Source organism: Borostomias antarcticus (assembly GCF_949987555.1).
Source record: "Borostomias antarcticus genome assembly, chromosome: 3".
Classification (NCBI taxonomy): Eukaryota; Metazoa; Chordata; class Actinopteri; order Stomiiformes; family Stomiidae; genus Borostomias; species Borostomias antarcticus.
The window spans coordinates 17,783,811-17,802,533 of NC_140236.1; the positions used below are offsets into that span (position 1 = coordinate 17,783,811).

Genomic DNA, 18,723 nt, shown 5'->3' on the forward strand with positions numbered 1-18,723 from the left:
CGCTCTGTATGGGCCTGTGTGAACACAACAATCGCAGACAAGTGTGCACTAAAACAGCCACTCCGAGACCCTCCTGAAGAGGTGTTTTCGGAGCGGTTACAAGTGATTTCTAGGGCGTTCCAGTTGTTGTGTGAAACCGCCCGTTCTCGGACGGACGCAACATGTTCGACCTAAAAAAGACCCGTAGTCAGATGCGCTGTGCATTGTGGGGCGCACTGTTTGTTTACTCTCCAGTGGAGTGCGAGCTAGCTAGCGAGCTAGCGCAAAGGTGATGAGGGACTGAATAACTGAAATATTATAACTGAAATAACCGAAATAAGAGGACAATATACATGAATAAGCACTAGTGCTATGAGCAACAGGCGTTGTAACATCTCCATGTTTACTTCATCTCCAACGTTAGCAGCATACCTAGGCTAGTGCTTAGGCTAGTGCTAAAATTACTCTGTCGCCATGAGTGTTATACGTTCTGCTTTTTGTGGTAATTGTAACGTTGAGTTGGCAACTTTGAAACATTTCAATTGTGACCGTTTCTTGAACTTTTGTGAGGCGTTGTGGCGGGCCTTTGTTCGTTGGCCACCATTAGGCTGCCTGACGCAAATTCATCTCGGCTAACGTTAGCTAGCTACAGTTTTGGCAATGTAATCGTCGTCTGATTGGCTATAAGCCAATCTTTAATCATTTTGAGAGAGAACAGAATAGCTAACTGTCCCAAATGCTCTGGCAACGTCTGTGAAAGTTCCCATGTTCATTTGGTCAATGAGTAGGCTGTGCTAGGTAGACAGTTGGCACTACTAGCTAGCTAAGCTATTATTGCTAAAATTAGCCATCTTATTAGATTCTACAAAACTTCAGAGGTCTATCACAGGCTGGACAGTCATATCCATGTCTCTTCTGTGTGCAGTATTTCTGTCTCTTTCACTTGGTTAATTGTCCTGTCTCTCCCTCCAGCCCAGGTGGCCTATGGGCTCTGGCACATCCAAACTGGAAGGTGCCAGAAACTGGGAAAAACTTGAGGTGATGATGCAGGCGAAGGGCGAGAGGAGACATGAGGACCAGTACAGAGAACAGGTATGGAGACCAGAGTAGAACCAGGATGTTACTGTTATACTAGCACAGAACAGTGAAGATTAGCACAGACCAGCATATTCATGGGTTTCAAATGTAGTCCTAGACCTGCCATATTGGGGACCAACACAGGTGTTTCAATTTATCTTATGCAGTAGAACTAATTCATTAATTTGAAACACCTGTGTTGGTCCGGCAGGTCTAGGACTACATTTGAAACCCATGAATACGTGCAGACCAGGTACTCTATAGCCGGGCACTTGGTCTAGACTTTATCTTAATTTTATTTTAAATATTATTTTAGACCACCTACTTTATCTTAATATTATTTTTAATCTTATTTTAGACCACCTACCTTGGGGCCCGAACATGGGACTCCACGCCACATCGTCCACAAACCACAGCATGCGACGCCAGTTCTTATGGTTGGTGTTTGTTTTTTCTGACCTGTTCACATTTTTTTAATTATATATACTTATCAAAGACCAATTCTTTCAGCCATTTACAAAGTCAAATTTATTTTGAATTCTGTGTTTTAGATCGGCCATGACGTCTTGGGGCTACACACAACCCCCCAGGTTATTCTGCTTTTGTTGTACAGCCATCAGACTACTGTACACCTGAGTTTTGTGCACAGTTGTGTACAGTTACAGTACCAGTCAAAAGATTGGACACCTTTGCATTCAACTGGATGAGAAGGTGTCCAAACTATTGATTGTTACTGTACATGCCATCTGTCTAGAGTATTTATATAGCCTACCATATGTCTAGTGTCCATCTCCATAATGTCATATGCTGTTCATAGTGTACTATATGTATGCTGATATATGTTATGAACTGTATGTTCGTTATGCTGCTTTTGAACATTTTCTTTACTGTACCTGTCTCCTCTTACGAGTATTGCATTAATCTGTGTTATATTGATGTGCTACTTTAAATAAAATTTAAAAAAAGTTCACACATCTGTTCTCATTTATTGCATGCATTATTAGCAATATTACATGCATTAGCATAGCAACGTATAGAGTGCATTAGCATGCAGTGTGTGGGGAGGGTGGTGCAGTATAAGCAGCAAGCCACCAACGCACTGACGGAGGACGTAGGGCCGCCGAGTTGGTCGTCAGCGGGCGGCTGGCTGCCCACTGATGATCTGCTAGCTGGGCAGAGTCCCCCTGGCGCACAGTGTAATGGCTTGCTAACCTGCCTTAGCTCAGAGACCAGATTGTCCTTCTCCACCTCATACCATGCTGGGATCAGACGGCTTCTCTCTATTGAAGGGTTTGTAAAGCCGCTAAAGCCTCCCTACAGAAAATTGCTGTGAGAATGAAGCAGAACTACTATAGTAGTGAAATATAGCGAGTAACATTTCTTGGTAGGGCTGTAGGCTAACCAAGCCATACCTTGTAGCCCTCCCCCACTGGTTTACATTGACATGCAAATAGGCCTAGCTGTCTGTTTGCTGGTAGCGAATGTCAAAGGACAGGGAGCAACCTTTTATTTCAGCCAACTCTCCTAAGTGATGAGATGATATTTACTTTGTGGCATCTGATGTGGTATTTTATTTGAACATGTATGTTTTTATAGGCCTATCAGCGTATCACTTATCACCCAATTGAATTGGTTTCGGTGTAGGTAGGCTACCCTCGTGATCCATGAAGGAACGGTGCGTGAGATTGAGAATAATCTGAAATCACAACGGGGTTGACTGGCTGTTCAGCCACACATTAGGCTAGGCTAGGCTAAGCCTATGAGTTAAAAAACAACAACAACACCATTGCACTGGAAACTGGCACTGTCTTGTTTTTCCACACACAAAATTACATCGAGAGCAACAATCATGGGCGGTCGCCACTACTGAGTTAGACAATACGATTCTGCTAATTTCACATTTGTCAGGCACACTCGTCCACTAACGTTAGTTCATTTTGAAACCCAACGTTTTGCACAGTCGGCAGGCTCACACTCACTACAACCCCCACCATTCACAGAATTCTCAATGAGCCTACATTGACATGCAAATAGCCTAGGATGGTAGGTGCCACTTTTGCAGCAGTTTTGCAAATAGGCTAGGCTGCTAGCTGCCAGTTTTAGACTGCTAGCTGCCAGTTTTAGACTGCTAGCTGACAGTTTTGCAAATAGGCTAGGCTGCTAGCTGCCAGTTTTAGACTGCTAGCTGACAGTTTTGCAGTGACTGGGTGCAAGATCGCTCGTCGTCACTGTAAATGAGGGCAACCTCAGTGCCTCTCGAGCATAAATAAAGGTTTGAAAGATCTATAAATCCCCAAGCCGGCCAAGTCCAATGCATCTTGATCACAACTTTCACATCTATTCTTGGCTGTGATATTTATTGTACCGAGTAAATGTTAACATTGTATATTGTCTTGACCCATTGAGGAAGCTAAATGTGAATATAGGCTAAGCAATACCTGAATTTTAATGTGCAACATGAACAAACTCTAGCCTACTAGAATAGTCGATATTTTCCCATTGCACTTGCAGACCCTTATTCTAAGCCACAAGAGCCACTTATTCAAAAATAAAGTGTTAACTGAATCAGATTATTGTTGGAGTCAATTTATTTTTCAGTAGCCTTTATATTGCATAGAAAACTGTGCTCATGTGTCATGCTGTGTTTGTAGCCCTCTGCAAATACCAACCCCACCCATACAGCAGTAGGATGAGGGTGGTGCAATCATGGCCACTGTCCAGCTTCATACACCCAACGTTAGGCTAGCTAAGCTAGCTAGCAAGCAAGCAGTTGCAAAGTCGAACAATACAGGTTGTAAAATGATGCGGGGGCATATCTCTCGCTAGCTATGCATGCCGTATTATATTATTTTAAGAGTTTGCCCCAAAACACAAAAACGTTAATTTGAAGTTAAAAGCTAACAAAAGCTGGGGCCGTCTCTAAACTGGGGCCGTCCCATTCATGACGGCGACAGGCACTAGCCTGGCAGACTGCATCGAATAGTTATCAAACAAGCTTGGGAACTAACGTTAGCTGGCATAATCCAATAATTCCCCCAAAAGAACCCCTCCACTGCACAAGCTTTTTACCAAACCTAGCTAATAAGCACCAGCTACGGAGTGCAACGTTAGCCCTGCTAACGGAGAGAACGGATTTGGAGGAGATTGTTGCAGCTGGTGCTAAATGAGGCAAAGGAACATGTCAAATAGAATACAACAAACATGCGGAAAATGTATTCAATCACTTCTTCTTACGGCTTTCCAGCAGTGTCGATGCAACTATTACTGCCCTCCACAGAGTGTTGCTACATACTTCACGTCCAGCTGGATTGCCAGATTGGTGCTCCAGCCCCAACGAGTGCTCCAAATCCCCCCAATGCGATAAAAACCCGCCCAAATATTATATTTATTTAGTATAATATATATCTATATATCATAATACATGTTAATAAAAATGCCTTTCAGCTCAAATTCCGAAAATAATAACTAATGTGGTAAAACTGCAACACAAGCCTACCCCAGCGGCTTAGCTAAATCCGACCGGGCCTGAGTAAACATAGAATTCATCCATAAATCCATCTATAAATTGCTCAATAGGTGAATAGTCCTACATCATACTGCGCCAATGTGTTCTTATTTTTCAAGTGTTATCAGTGATATGCTCTCTATTTGATAATAGGGCTTGGGAAAACGTAGTCCCAGACACGACCATCTTATTTCTAGACAGGTGTATCTATTTGTAGCCCAAGCCGATACAGCCGCATTTGGTGTCACAAACACACACACGAGCGCCATCTAGCGGCCATTGTGTGTCAATAACAGCCTCCCATTCTAAAGACTGCGGGGGCATTTGACCCACCCCCCCAGCTAAGCTGGTAAGTTTCAAATGCTTGGCGCTGCTAGTGTTAAATAATGTTCCTAAATGGAATGCTTTTTCAAGTCCTGGATATTCTCAAATGTGTGTGTATCATTTGTATGTATGTCTTTCATCGTTATTATTTTTTAAAATATTCTTAAGTGTATGTTTAACTGCTGTTCCAGATATGCCTATGCTGCCTTAATGATAATAGAAAAAGTTAAATTTACTATTAATTCAATTCAAGACCTTAATGATGTCTGTGCCATTGACATTGAATATTTGATATATTTTGATACATAATCTGTTGGTTCTAATTTGAATTTAAGGGTTTTCCTCTAAAACAAAGAGGTTTTTTTCCCGCTCAGTCATGAATATATGAAATGTGTCTTAGATTAGTAATCATGTTATCTTTTTACCTTGCTTATGCCAAATTGAAGTGAGGAGTTTGGTACATGGTTTGCAATCTTAGTGTGTTAAATAACCTTGAGTTTATTACTCTTTATTATGCTCCACCTAGTGGAGAAATAGATTGCTTCCTTCCCATATGTGTAGAATTAGGTTTTTGCCAAAGATGTTGGATTATTTTTATATTTTATAATTTGATTCCACATTGTTGATTCTTTCATTTCTATTATAGTTGTGGATATTTAATCCACAAAGCGGGGAATTGTGAATGAATTTCAAGTCTCAACAAATTGTTCTGTTTTCCTAATCGACTGTTGTCTGACTGAAGCCCCCCGCAGACCGCATCCGCCACGATGTCGTACGACGTCGTACGACGGCGCACGGCGCTGTGTCCGGCTAGCCCCGCACACAGGCTGCGACACGCGACGCATTCTAGTGCACTTTAAAAAAACAAATCCCAACTGATCAGCCTTCGATGACAAACTGACAACAACCTCGCAATGGGTAAGTTAATCTTATCATTTCTTCAAAAAAATAATGGTGATAGTAGCTAAGCTATAGCCTTACAAGTGATTTCGTATCTTTTAGAAACAATTACGTTGATGCTGTATCAGCCACATAACCGTTGTTGTGTCTGTTTTTATTAGGCAACATTGTGGCAAAACATTGTAGCTAGCCTATCTGGCACTCGCAACATTGTGCTAACGTTAGCCTAGATAACATGACGGACCTTAGTATGTATGTTATGTAACATATAGCCTACTAACGTCTGTTAACTATGTAACGTTATGTTATGCATCAACCGCAGTGTTTGAGTGACTGTTTTCAAGTAGGCAAAACATTGTACTGTGGCTATAATTAATGTAGCTAACAAGAACATCTGGTGAACAGACATTAGTAATATGCACCAACCGCAGTTGGTGTGTTTGTTTTCAAGTTGGCAACAGGAACATAGTTAACAAATGTTAGTAGGCAAATTAGGCTATGTATAAGATATGCAAGTATCAATGAGCATGCCACATAATGCCATATACCTACAACATTTTAGCAGTGTAGCCTATATGCAGGTTATATTATTCTTGATTTTATTAAGACACACAACCTTTCTCCCACAAGCTAAATATTTACTATTGTTTTGTCCCTTTTCCTTGAACAGAACAGATACTTGTTGACAAGCGCAGGGTGGCTGCTTTACTTCTACTCCGTAGAAGGCAGGGAAGACGAGGGCGCATGTGGGTTCACCCCATCAACCAAAGACGAGAGGAGCAGGGAGCATACCATAACTTGGTACAGGAGCTTGGATTGGATGAGGAGAGGCACCTGAAATATTTCAGGATGGGCACACCACAGATGGAGGAGATTCTGAGTGTCATCGGGCCAGATATTGTGAAGCAGGCCACCAACTACAGGGAACCAATACCTTGGTCCTCCTCCAGCCTATACCATCTGGCAGTCCTCCTCTCCAGCCTATACCATCTGGCAGTCCTCACCAGCCTATACCATCTGGCAGTCCTCCTCACCAGCCTATACCACCTGGCAGTCCTCCTCTCCAGCCTATACCACCTGGCAGTCCTCTCCAGCCTATACCACCTGGCAGTCCAGCAGTAGTATTATTAAACAATAAATTCATGATATAAATCCATGCACTCATGCCGTTTTTATTCAAAATGAACATGACTACAGTTATGCTACTATGGAAGGAGTATTGATTTAGCAGTTTAGTTTTTTAGTCATAGTTCAACCCCAGGATTATTTATTATAGCTATGTACATAACACACCCATGTTATTTAATTGCACTGACTACGTCATGGACACAAACAGTCATCGGATGGGATAAGTAGGAAAGGGATGGGGTAAGTAGATGAGGATCATACTGATAGATTACAGATAGTAATGTAAATTGTCCGTTTGGGAACCTTTACGCGTAGTGGAGCTACGACTGGACCGAGGAACTGGTTTGTACTGACACTAAGGACAAGCGATTACAAGAATTCCAATGTACCTGTACTCATACTTGTTTTACACATAGCAAATAAACGTTATAACGTTATTCTATTCTGTATACAGTAGGCACCACTAGAGGGCAGTCTGGTATACCATATATATAGACAGCCTGCACCTGGGCCATGTTTAATCTATAAACCGGTGAGCACCGTTTTGTTACGGTTCCCACTTTAACCCAATCAGCAGAGTGATTCAATCCACCACCTGAACTGTTTCAGTAAACGTTTTGGCTACATTTTGTCGGGGCTGAACGCAGCCCTGGTGACCGGTGCTGTTTCTACTACCTCCATGCGATGAATGTAGTCGAAGATGATCGTGGCTAAAGATACTTTTCAAACTTGTCACCAGTTATCACCAGTTAACTAGCTAGCACTAGCTAATTTTACTCTACCAAGTTAGTATAAAGTTCATGGTCAAGACTGCCCAGTGAGTACTTTACCTGATAATCCCACGATTTCACCAATCTCTCGCCAGCACCGGTCTCTTCTTACGTTGTCTTTGTAGTGTTTGGACGTGGGGTCATAGAGCATTGTGTATTTCTGCACCTCTGCAATTATTTTCTCCTCCATTGTACAGCTGGGTGGACTAAAATAACCGTTAATAAAACGGTTATTTTAAAGCTACCCAAATGTTCTAAAGGCTTCACGTGAGATTCAGCATTGACCAGCTAGGTAATTTAAATATCCACCTGGATATGTAGCCTACACAATAGGCCTACTTAAAGGATGATATGATGATATGCTAGTTCCTATAGATGTAGGCTAACCTACATTTTAGCAAAACAATAAACGACACATGGAACAAGGACATGGAAGAGATGGGAATAAATCTAAAATGTTTAACTTTCAGTTATTAGCTTACTTTTACATATATTTAATAGACAGGCATTGCAGGAAATCACATGCATTAATCCAAGTTGGATTGCCAAATGTGTCGGCAGCCGCATTCCAAAAAATAGAGCCGAGTCGAAATCAACCCGGGGCGACATTGTCGGCAGCTGTCGCCAGCTGTCGGCACGCCGCCGGTGTGCGGGCTTCCATAGGAAACAATGGGAGCTATTTATTTGGAACGTCGTTTTGTGTCGTGTCGTGGCGGTGGCGGATGCGGTCTGCGGGGGGCTTGACTTCCCTGTGTGACATCACTTCCCTGTCCTCTTCATCCTGAAACTTCCTTTTTCACTATGGCCCAGTCCCAATGTCCACCCTTGCAGACTCACAGACTTAAGGGCGCGCTCCCGCGAAGTCCTCGAGGGCTTAGGGGTGTCCCAATGTCAAATCGGCAAGTGCATGAGGGCTCTCTGGCAGACATTTTGAGCCCTTTATGTCCCCTTACCATAAGTCTGCACTTCTGCAGACTTTGCCTAAGGGAATTACCCACAGTTCATATCGTTGTGACGTGAAACACGGGGTTACCTGAAGAACAGCCAATAAACAAGCACGAACAGATCAACCAACCCTAACGTTCACGTTACAAAACAAAATATGTTTTCATGTTTTCAGCTGGACTTGCTTATCTGCACAAGTAGCCTTATAATTATTTTGGTTTCATTATTTTTAAGTATGGGTTATTAACCCCATGGGTTTGTATAATGTGATTTGTTTAAAAATATGTAGGCTATGGTTATAATTTACATCGATTTCTGTTTCTCTAAATCATATGATTGCCCAGTTAAAAGCAGTATGACATTAATCACCCATGTCGGTGCAGTGTTTTTTGAATTGAGATTTCCAACATGAATATGGAAAGAGTTGTGAGGTGCAGGAATGTGTATTGTCATTCTTAAGTAAATACTTTTGGATTCATCACAAACAAGAATCACAGGCAGTAATGTAGTTCGCATGACCACAAAATAAAATGATTTCAAGTTTCACGTCAACGTAATGTGATGTTGCAAGTGCTGTCCCATTCCTTTTTATACCAATTCGAGCCCTTGCAGCCTCTCGCACTCAACTACTTTACCAGGTGACGTCAATAAGTCTGAGGGCCTGGGCTTGAGGGTTAAGGGGGGACATTGGGACTGGGCCTAAATAACCTATCGATCTCGTCCAAATCGGACTCACTCTGCCTGGATTCACTTCCTGTGCTAGAGTCCGACTCTGCAGAATCGTAACAGAATAAAACTATTGCCTTTGTTTAAAACCAGCTTGACCGACCACTCGCGTGCTCTTATTTTTAAACCAAGTATAAAAATACTTTAACAGCAGGAACACAAGAGTAGGGCTGCTCGATTATGGCAAAAATCATAATCACGATTATTTTGATTGATATTGAGATCACGATTATTTAACACGATTATTCATTTAATTCTTTTTTTTAATCAAAAGTTTTAACATTTTCTTAACAAATTTTCTTCACAAATCAAATTATTGACTTTGATAACAATTCATTTATTAAATGTTGACAGTGGCTTTTCTTTTTAACAATGTTCTTTGGATTAGATACATTTCTCCCATGGGAGACAGATAGTGAACCTTGACCTTGATAAATAAATTAATAAAAGTGCCAAAACTGATAAATTAAGAAGCTTCAAAGCACCGGCACCACCACAGAAGAAGACTACCTCTGAAAAATAATTTCACTCGGACAGAACGCGTCTAAATAAGTTATTTAATGGTAGCGCCGAGGCTTCAAAACCCAGCATTTGTTAAAATAGACCCGTTTGTTTAGGTGAGTGACGTTTCATGTTTATCTGACACTTGTAAATATGAGCGCCTCTCCTAAATAGGCCGACACCGATTTATTTTGACGGCAAAGTGAATGGAGCAGCAAAGGACTGTTGTCTGGCATGAACGAGCGGAATGCGACAACGGGACTGAGAAGGGCTGCTTTGAGGGGCAGCTACGACTGCGTAGCAAATTTTACACACCGTGTCAACTTGGTCCAAATCTGTCTCCGCGAACCCATAGTGTTTCCACACCACTGACATTGTTTAAGCTCTCTTGTCCACCTCTCGTTCTGCTGCCATATTCTTCTTCTTGTCGTGTTTTGTTCGAGAGGAGCATGCGTGCGCCTCGCTTGACAACTCGTCTCGCTTTGAACTAAAGTGTCAAGCGCAGTATAGCTCTGCAGTGTAGGGTACGCTTGATTTGTGCAAAATCGTTTTATGGCGATTATTTAGTTTTAATGATCGTTGACAGCCCAAATCGTAATCTAAATTAAAATCCGATTAATCGAGCAGCCCTACACAAGAGGCAGAAGCCTTCCTGTCTACCTTACATAACTGGACAGTCCTGCCACGCACATACACACCTTTTCCACATGGTATCATAATACCCTCCCACAGACACACACACACACGCAGACACACACAGACACACACACACACACACACACACACAGACAGACATACATTCACACCAAGCCCCCAGGATTCAAAATCTAAAGTGAAGGCCTATTGAACCGCGCCATCTTGGCTAGATTTGTAGTCATTTGGCTATTTCCGGTGACTTTTGTACTTGCGCAGTTGTGCTTTTCTGTCCGACGCGCGTCCACGCACGTTCCCGGCTCTCCCCGCTTTGATTTAGCAATGAAAACCGGCTTGCATATTAACCTGTTTTTGTAAAATATATCCATTGGAGAAATTATTTTTTCATCCAGGCATCTTAGTTTTAACAGGTTAAATATAACTGAACATGTTTTGTTTGCTAGTAGATGGTATTCATTCCGTTCGCGATAACGTTATTGCAGCCAGGCTAAATTCCTCCAGGGAGCCAGTGACCGGCGAGTTGAAGAGCTTCACTCCCCGCCAGCAGGAGCTTGGGCCACGGCTACCGCATCTCGGATAACCCGCTGAGTTCGTGGCTGCTATTTCACATTCGCCCTTGATCAATCCCAATACCGATCCATGGTAATAATGAATCAATCGTTCAGATCGGCAGTGCTGCATGCATGTTACAACATCATTGTTAGCTTTATTAACATAACCATAGACTGAAACCATAAACATTTATCTCTCTAACGTTAGGCTATCCATCTTACACCAGTCGGCCATTCGATAGCTAGAAGCGGTGCCAACGTTGACCGTGGATGTGGACGCGCGTAGGACAGAAGTACAACTGCGCAAGTACAAAAGTCACCGGAAGGCCAGAAAAGCACAACTGCGCAAGTACAAAAGTCACCGGAAATGGTCAAATGACTACAAATTTGCCAAGATGGCGCGGTTCAATAGGGCTTCATTGTTGATAGCAGTCAGTGAATGGAGTGGCTGTATCCAGTTCTATTAATACATCCATGATTCACACACTCCTCCTCCACACCAGAAGAGGAGCAGAGTCCTCATACCCTACCCCTGCGCGCGCACGCACACGCACTCTCTCTCACACACACACACTCACACATCTCTCTCTCTTTCTCTCTTTCACACATACTCACACACACATACTCACACATCTCCATCTCTTTCTCTCACACACACACACATACTCACACATCTCTCTCTCTCACACACACACTCACACATCTCTCTCTCTCTCACACACATACTCACACATCTCTCTCTTTCACACATACTCACACCTCTCTCTCACACACATACTCACACAGCTCTCTCTCTCACACACATACTCACACATCTCTCTCTCTCTCTCACACACATCTCTCTCTCTCTCTCTCTCACATACTCACACAGCTCTCTCTCTCTCACATCTCTCTCTCTCTCACACACATCTCTCTCTCTCTCACACATACTCACACATCTCTCTCTCTCTCTCTCTCTCTCACACACATCTCTCTCTCTCACAACATTCTCTCTCTCTCACACACACATCTCTCTCTCACACATCTCTGTCTCTCACACACATCTCTCTCTCTCACACACATCTCTCTCTCACACACATCTCTCTCTCTCACACACATCTCTCTCTCTCACACATACTCACACATCTCTCTCTCCCTCTCTCACACACATCTCTCTCTCTCTCACACACATCTCTCTCTCACACACATACTCACACCCGTCTCTGTCTCTCTCTCTCTCTCTCTCTCTCTCACTTACGGTGTCAGCCACAGGCACCAGCGCCAGGTTCCTTTGCACCTCATCACTGTTCAGGCTCAGGCCCATGTAGTCTCCCAGCTCCTCCAGGTTAGGATACAGGTCTGCAGAGAGAGGGGGGTTAGTCTGCTCCAGGTTAGGGTCTGGGGAGAGAGGGGGGTTAGTCTGCTCCAGGTTAGGGTCTGGGGAGAGAGGGGGGTTAGTCTGCTCCAGGTTAGGGTCTGGGGAGAGAGGGGGGTTAGTCTGCTCCAGGTTAGGGTCTGGGGAGAGAGGGGGGCTAGTCTGCTCCAGGTTAGGGTCTGGGGAGAGAGGGGGGTTAGTCTGCTCCAGGTTAGGGTCTGGGGAGAGAGGGGGGTTATTCTGCTCCAGGTTAGGGTCTGGGCAGAGAGGGGGGTTAGTCTGCTCCAGGTTAGGGTCACACAGGTTAGGGTCTCGGGAGAGAGGGGGGTTAGTCTGCTCCAGGTTAGGGTCTGGGCAGAGAGGGGGGTTAGTCTGCTCCAGGTAAGGGTCACACAGGTTAGGGTCTGGGGAGAGAGGGGGGTTAGTCTGCTCCAGGTTAGGGTCTGGGGAGGGTCTGGGGGGACACAGACTGTCAGTTGTATAATATGATTGCAGCATAGCCATCCCTTGCCTGGTCCACACACACACTGACCAGGGGACAGGGACATGGCAATTTGCAGACAGCGATTCACCCATCATTCACCCTACAAACAATCCTTACACGCACACGCGTGCACACAAACACACACACTCTCACACACACACACACACACGGCCGCGCGCACGCACACACACACAGGGGACAGTGTGAGTGAAAAGAAAAGGGAGAGAGAGTAGGAGAGAGCAGGAGGGTGAGTAGAGAGACATAACAGAAAAACATTTCACTGCCCTTTGTACTTGTATGATGTAGCATGTGACCAATACACTAGACTAGAGGTTTGAGAGGGAGAGAGAGAGAGAGAGGGAGAGAGAGACAGAGAGAGAGAGAGAGACAGAGAGAGAGGGAGAGAGACAGAGAGAGAGGGAGAGAGATAGAGGGGGAGAGAGAGAGAGAGAGATGGAGAGAGAGAGAGAGAGAGGGAGAGAGAGAGAGACAGAGCGAGAGAGATGGAGAGAGAGAGAGATGGAGAGAGAGGGAGGGAGATGGGGAGAGAGAGAGACAGATGGAGAGAGAGGAGAGAGGCGGGAGAGAGAGACAGCCGGAGAGAGAGAGAAGGAGAGAGGAGAGATAAAGAGGAGAGAGAGAGATAGAAGGAGAGGGAGAGACTTTTTATGCTCTTTATTGAGACATCCTTACAAAACACTAAACAGTCCCAAATTAAAACCATGCAGTTATCGTTGATAGAGAGGGAGAGGGAGAGAGACGGAGAGAGAGAGAGAGAGAGAAAGAGAGAGATGGAGAGAGAGACGTAGAGAGAGGGCTGGAAACTGTGTGAGGCCAGTAATGATGTCACACCACTTCCTGTCTGCAGGCCTGAGGAACAACATCTTTCCATCTCCCTGTCTCCTCTCTCTCTCTCTTCCTCCCCCTCTCTATCCCTCCACCCTCTGCCTCCACCCCCATAGACAGAACCAGTAACAGACCCCTCCTTCCCAACAGAGAGGACCAGTAACAGAACCCTCCTTCCCAACAGAGAGGACCAGTAACAGACCCCTCCTTCCCAACAGAGAGAACCAGTAACAGACCCCTCCTTCCCAACAGAGAGGACCAGTAACAGACCCCTCCTTCCCAACAGAGAGGACCAGTCACAGACCCCTCCTTCCCAAAATAGGTGTAGTTTGCACCCCCAGGGCCCCCGGACACCTCCAGGCCTCTCTTCATCTTGGGCGGCTGAATCCTCTCCTCCCTCCCTCCCTCCCTCCCTCTGAAGTTAGAGGGCTGAAGGACAGAGTGGGTGAGAGAAGGAGAGAGAGAACGAGAGAGACAGAACGAGAGAAAGAGAGAGACAGAGAATGAGAGAGACAGAGAGAGAACGAGAGAGAAAGAGTGAGAGAGAGAGAGAGAGAGAGAGAACGAGAGAGAGACAGAGAGAGAAAGGCCCTTATATACCCCATCCTCTCTCTGTGCAGGTCTCTCTCTCCTCCTCTCTGCTACAGAGGCCTCAGGTCTCTCCCCTCCCACGGAGAGAGACCAGCGACAGAGAGAGAAGGTTGGAGAGATCAGTCTAGAATCTGGGTTCTTATTCTTCCCAGTCTTTAGTGTTCAGTCTGGGAGGCGCGAGCTGCCTGGGACTCACTGGATCCGGCTGGTTCCCCGGCGCCCACCGCAGGCAGGGGCTGGTACGCCCCCTCAGAGATGGCTGGCATGGTGGAGGTGGTCTGGGCAAACTGGGCCTGGGCCTGGGGGAGAGACAGACAGGTTATCAGACTGGAAGAGAGAGACAGGTTATCAGACTGGGAGAGACAGACAGATTATCAGACTGGGAGAGACAGACAGGTTATCAGACTGGGAGAGACAGACAGGTTATCAGACTGAGAGAGACAGACAGGTTATCAGACTGAGAGAGACAGACAGGTTATCAGACTGAGAGAGACAGACAGGTTATCAGACTGGGAGAGACAGACAGGTTATCAGGCTGGGAGAGAGAGACAGGTTCAGACTGGGAGAGAGGACACTCAAAGAAGGAGGAGGAGGGGAGGAGGAGGAGGAGGTCTATCTGTCCAGTATATCGGCTGGCCAATGCAAATAGGCGGGATACCGTTCTGCCACCATTATCCATGTCAACATCTAGGCCAATGTGGAAGCTATGTTGTGAGACTTCAGACTTGGACCAAATGAACAAAAATCCCAACAATTTCAACCATGTGGAGGGCAGCCAATCATCCACTAAACCCACACCTAACTGACACAAATATGTAGCCCCAAGTTCAGACTGTGTTCTCTGGAGACGTGGGTCCCTGGGGAAAGGCAAGGAGGACGTTTCCAGTCAGGGAACCAGATGAGGGTTCCAGTCAGGGAACCAGATGAGGGTTCCAGTCATAGGCCTTTTCCACCAAGAGGGAACCGGTTCGGTGCCGGTTTGCGAACCTAATTTTGAATGGTTCTGAGCATTTCGACCAAAAAGAAATGAGTTCAGGAACCCGAAAGCTGGTTCCGAACCGGCACCACAAAATAGTAGGTTTTTCAGTGCGAAACGTGACGACATCATGGGCGTGGGCTGACGTACAACGGTTCGGCCCAAAACTGGTCGAAACGCGGGCCCGTTCTCTGGACAGAACCAAGGTTCCAGGAATTTTGAAACGAACCGGTTCACGAACTGGTGGAAAAGGGCTATCAGGGAACCGGAGGAGGGTTCCAGTCAGGGAACCACATGATGGTTCCAGTCAGGGAACCACATGAGGAGGGTTCTCTTACCTTGATGACCTTGTCCACCTTCAGATCCTCCAGAGATGGGTACAGCGACATTCTGGAGGAAATAAACCAGAAACACCTTGTAAGAGAGAGAGAGTGTGTGTGTGTGCGTGTGTGCATGCGTGCGTGCGCGCGTGAACGTACGCTCAAATCTGGAGCCCTGTGTTCTTCAGCCCCCCCTCAGACTGACTGCTTCAGTCAGGTCCAGAGAAGAGTGGTCTGCCTGGAACTAGACTACACTGATACCCAGAGAGGGAGAGAGAGAGAGAGAGGGAAAGAGAGAGGGAGAGAGAGGGAGAGAGAGAGAGAGGAAGAGAGAGAGAGGAAGAGAGAGAGGAAGAGAGAGGGAGAGAGAGAGAGGGGGAGAGAGAGGGGGAGAGAGAGAGAAAGAGAGAGAGATAGAGAGAGGGAGAGAGAGAGAGAGAGAGGAAGAGAGAGAGAGAGGGAGAGAGAGGGAGAGAGAGGAAGAGAGAGATAGAGAGAGAGAGAGAGGGAGAGAGAGGAAGAGAAAGAGGAGAGAGAGATAGAGAGAAAGAGAGAGGAAGAGAGAGAGAGAGAAGAAGAGAGAGGAAGAGAGAGAAGAGAGGAAGAGAATGGTGTGAAAAGAGGAAAATATGTTAGTGGGAGAGGGAGTGATGGCAGGAGGCAGAGAGAGAGGGTGGTGGGAGGAGGGATGTAGAGAGAGTGTGATGGAAGGAGGGATGTAGAGAGAGAGGGTGATGGAAAGAGGGATGTAGAGAGAGAGGGTGATGGAAGGAGGGATGTAGAGAGAGGGTGATGGAAGGAGGGATGTAGAGAGAGAGGGTGATGGAAGGAGGGATGTAGAGAGAGAGGGTGGTGGGAGGAGGGATGTAGAGAGAGTGTGATGGAAGGAGGGATGTAGAGAGAGAGGGTGATGGAAGGAGGGATGTAGAGAGAGGGTGATGGAAGGAGGGATGTAGAGAGAGGGTGATGGAAGGAGGGATGTAGAGAGAGAGGGTGATGGAAGGAGGGATGTAGAGAGAGTGTGATGGAAGGAGGGATGTAGAGAGAGAGAGTGATGGAAGGAGGGATGTAGAGAGAGGGTGAAGGAAGGAGGGATGTAGAGAGAGAGGGGGATGGAAGGAGGGATGTAGAGAGAGAGGGTGATGGAGAGAGGGTGATGGAAGGAGGGATGTAGAGAGAGGGTGATGGAAGGAGGGATGTAGAGAGAGAGAGGGATGGAAGGAGGGATGTAGAGAGAGAGGGTGATGGAAGGAGGGATGTAGAGAGAGAGGGTGATGGAAGGAGGGATGTAGAGAGAGAGGGGGATGGAAGGAGGGATAGAGAGGTTGGTGGGAGGAGAGCTTTAGCCCGATATAAGGAATGAGAATGAGAGGCCAGATGGCAGGTCACCAACTAGAGAAAGACTTCCTCTCATCTTGGTGGAGGTTTATGCTTCAGACACATGAAAACAGAAGAGGGCTGAGCATGGAGCAGCCAGGGAGGGCAGGCCAGGCCACCCGGGCGCCCAGCCTCTCATCACAGGCCTGGCCTGGCCCGCCGTGGGGAAGCCTCTAGAGTGGCAGGTACAGGTAGTCTGGGCCAGAGGGCCTGGGCGTACTGCACAATGATCAGTCAGCCGCCAGGACCTTCGTCTGTTACTAAACATGATACGCAAGTCTCAGCCTGTCCACACCCACGACACTTCCCCAACAGGGAGACATTTAATCTATGACTAGAGCCAACAACAGACTTCAGTTACAATCGAAAGCCCAAAAAGTTCAAGGCTACTTTGGTTCACCTGAGCTGTTGACTCAAACGAACGCAGCAATGCCAAACATTTCCGTCTCGCGCACATGTGCCTGATCAGAGCCACAGCAAAACACTTGAGCCAAGCCAGCTCCCCGAGTGGGGGTGTTAGAGACACAGGGTTTGGACCGGGGAGTGAGAGCCCAGAGTGCACCGCACCAAACCCCCCCCTCCTCCTCCTGCCGGCTCCAACCCGAGGTAGGGCTGCACGGTTATGACAAAAGATAATAATTGCGATTCAAAATACTAATTGCAATTAATAATTGATTAATATTTAATATATAATATTAATATAGAATAACCAAAATGCTCCCAAATCACAGACGTTGATCCCTTTCTTGCTACTAACTCACTGACCTCGTTTTCGCTAATTTTTTCTCTACTCACGGCTGCGGTACTGAAATTGCTGCGCACAGCGCACTCAGCGGGAACGCATGTGATTGGTCAGACAGCATAAGCAATAATAATAATAATTCAAAGCAAAATTATTAATAACATTAATTGCGGCCTTTTGCGATTAGTTAATTGCAGAGGTCATAATTGCAATTTCTATTAATTCACAATTAATTGTGCAGCCCTAACCTGAGGGTGGCACCACAGAGGTGCTCGAAAAGGCCGCTCATTTACCTCCATTCATTTGGTCTTGGGCTCAGGAGCCAAAATGTCGTTTGATTGATTGATTGATTGATTGACAGATACATTAGATAGATTGAGGGGTCCCACAAGAATCAATTCTAGGGCCCTTACTTTTTAGTCATCCCTACGCCATATCATGAGAAGGAACAGCGTTAGTTACCATAGCTATGCTGATGACGCCCAGCTCAACATCTCTGTGACCCCCCTCAACTACAGCTCAATTGACCATTTGACAGAATGTATTAATGGCAAAAATGTGTGGATGTCACAGAACTTAAACAGTTAAACCAGGACAAAACTGAAGCATTGGTGAAAAAGGTGAAAGAGAGACTATCGGTGCACTTAAAAACACTGACACTGAATAACAAATGCCAGGCCAGAAACTCACTTTTTTAATATTGCCATGTAGCTTTACATGTAGCTTTACTTATGTTAATATTTTAAAGGGTTCTTAATTTGTATGTTTTTTTTGTTTTTTTTCTATTTTATAGTATGTTTTCATTTTTAATTATTTTACTTTTATTGTTTCTTATAATTTTGTTCTCACTTTGTTTACATGATTTATGCGTTCATACACCTCTTTGTAAAGCACCGTGCTACATTGATTTGTATGAATGATGCTATAGAAATAAAATGACATCGATAGGTCGATAGATAGAATATGCAGAACA

The 18,723-nt window shown here is 45.4% G+C and overlaps 1 protein-coding gene across 2 annotated transcripts in view; it reads right to left on the reverse strand.

Moving 5' to 3' along the window:
* The window catches only part of sdcbp2 (syndecan binding protein (syntenin) 2), a 60,432-nt gene that overhangs the window by 34,812 nt on the left and 6,897 nt on the right, over nt 1-18,723 (reverse strand). For both annotated transcript variants that reach the window (XM_084436419.1, XM_084436420.1), the window contains exons 2-4: nt 15,650-15,701; nt 14,532-14,634; nt 12,298-12,398 (exon numbers count right to left, since the gene is read on the reverse strand). In XM_084436419.1, the coding sequence (XP_084292545.1) occupies nt 12,298-12,398; nt 14,532-14,634; nt 15,650-15,700 (255 nt within the window). In that variant the 5' untranslated portion in view covers nt 15,701. The remainder of the gene's footprint in view (nt 1-12,297; nt 12,399-14,531; nt 14,635-15,649; nt 15,702-18,723) is intronic.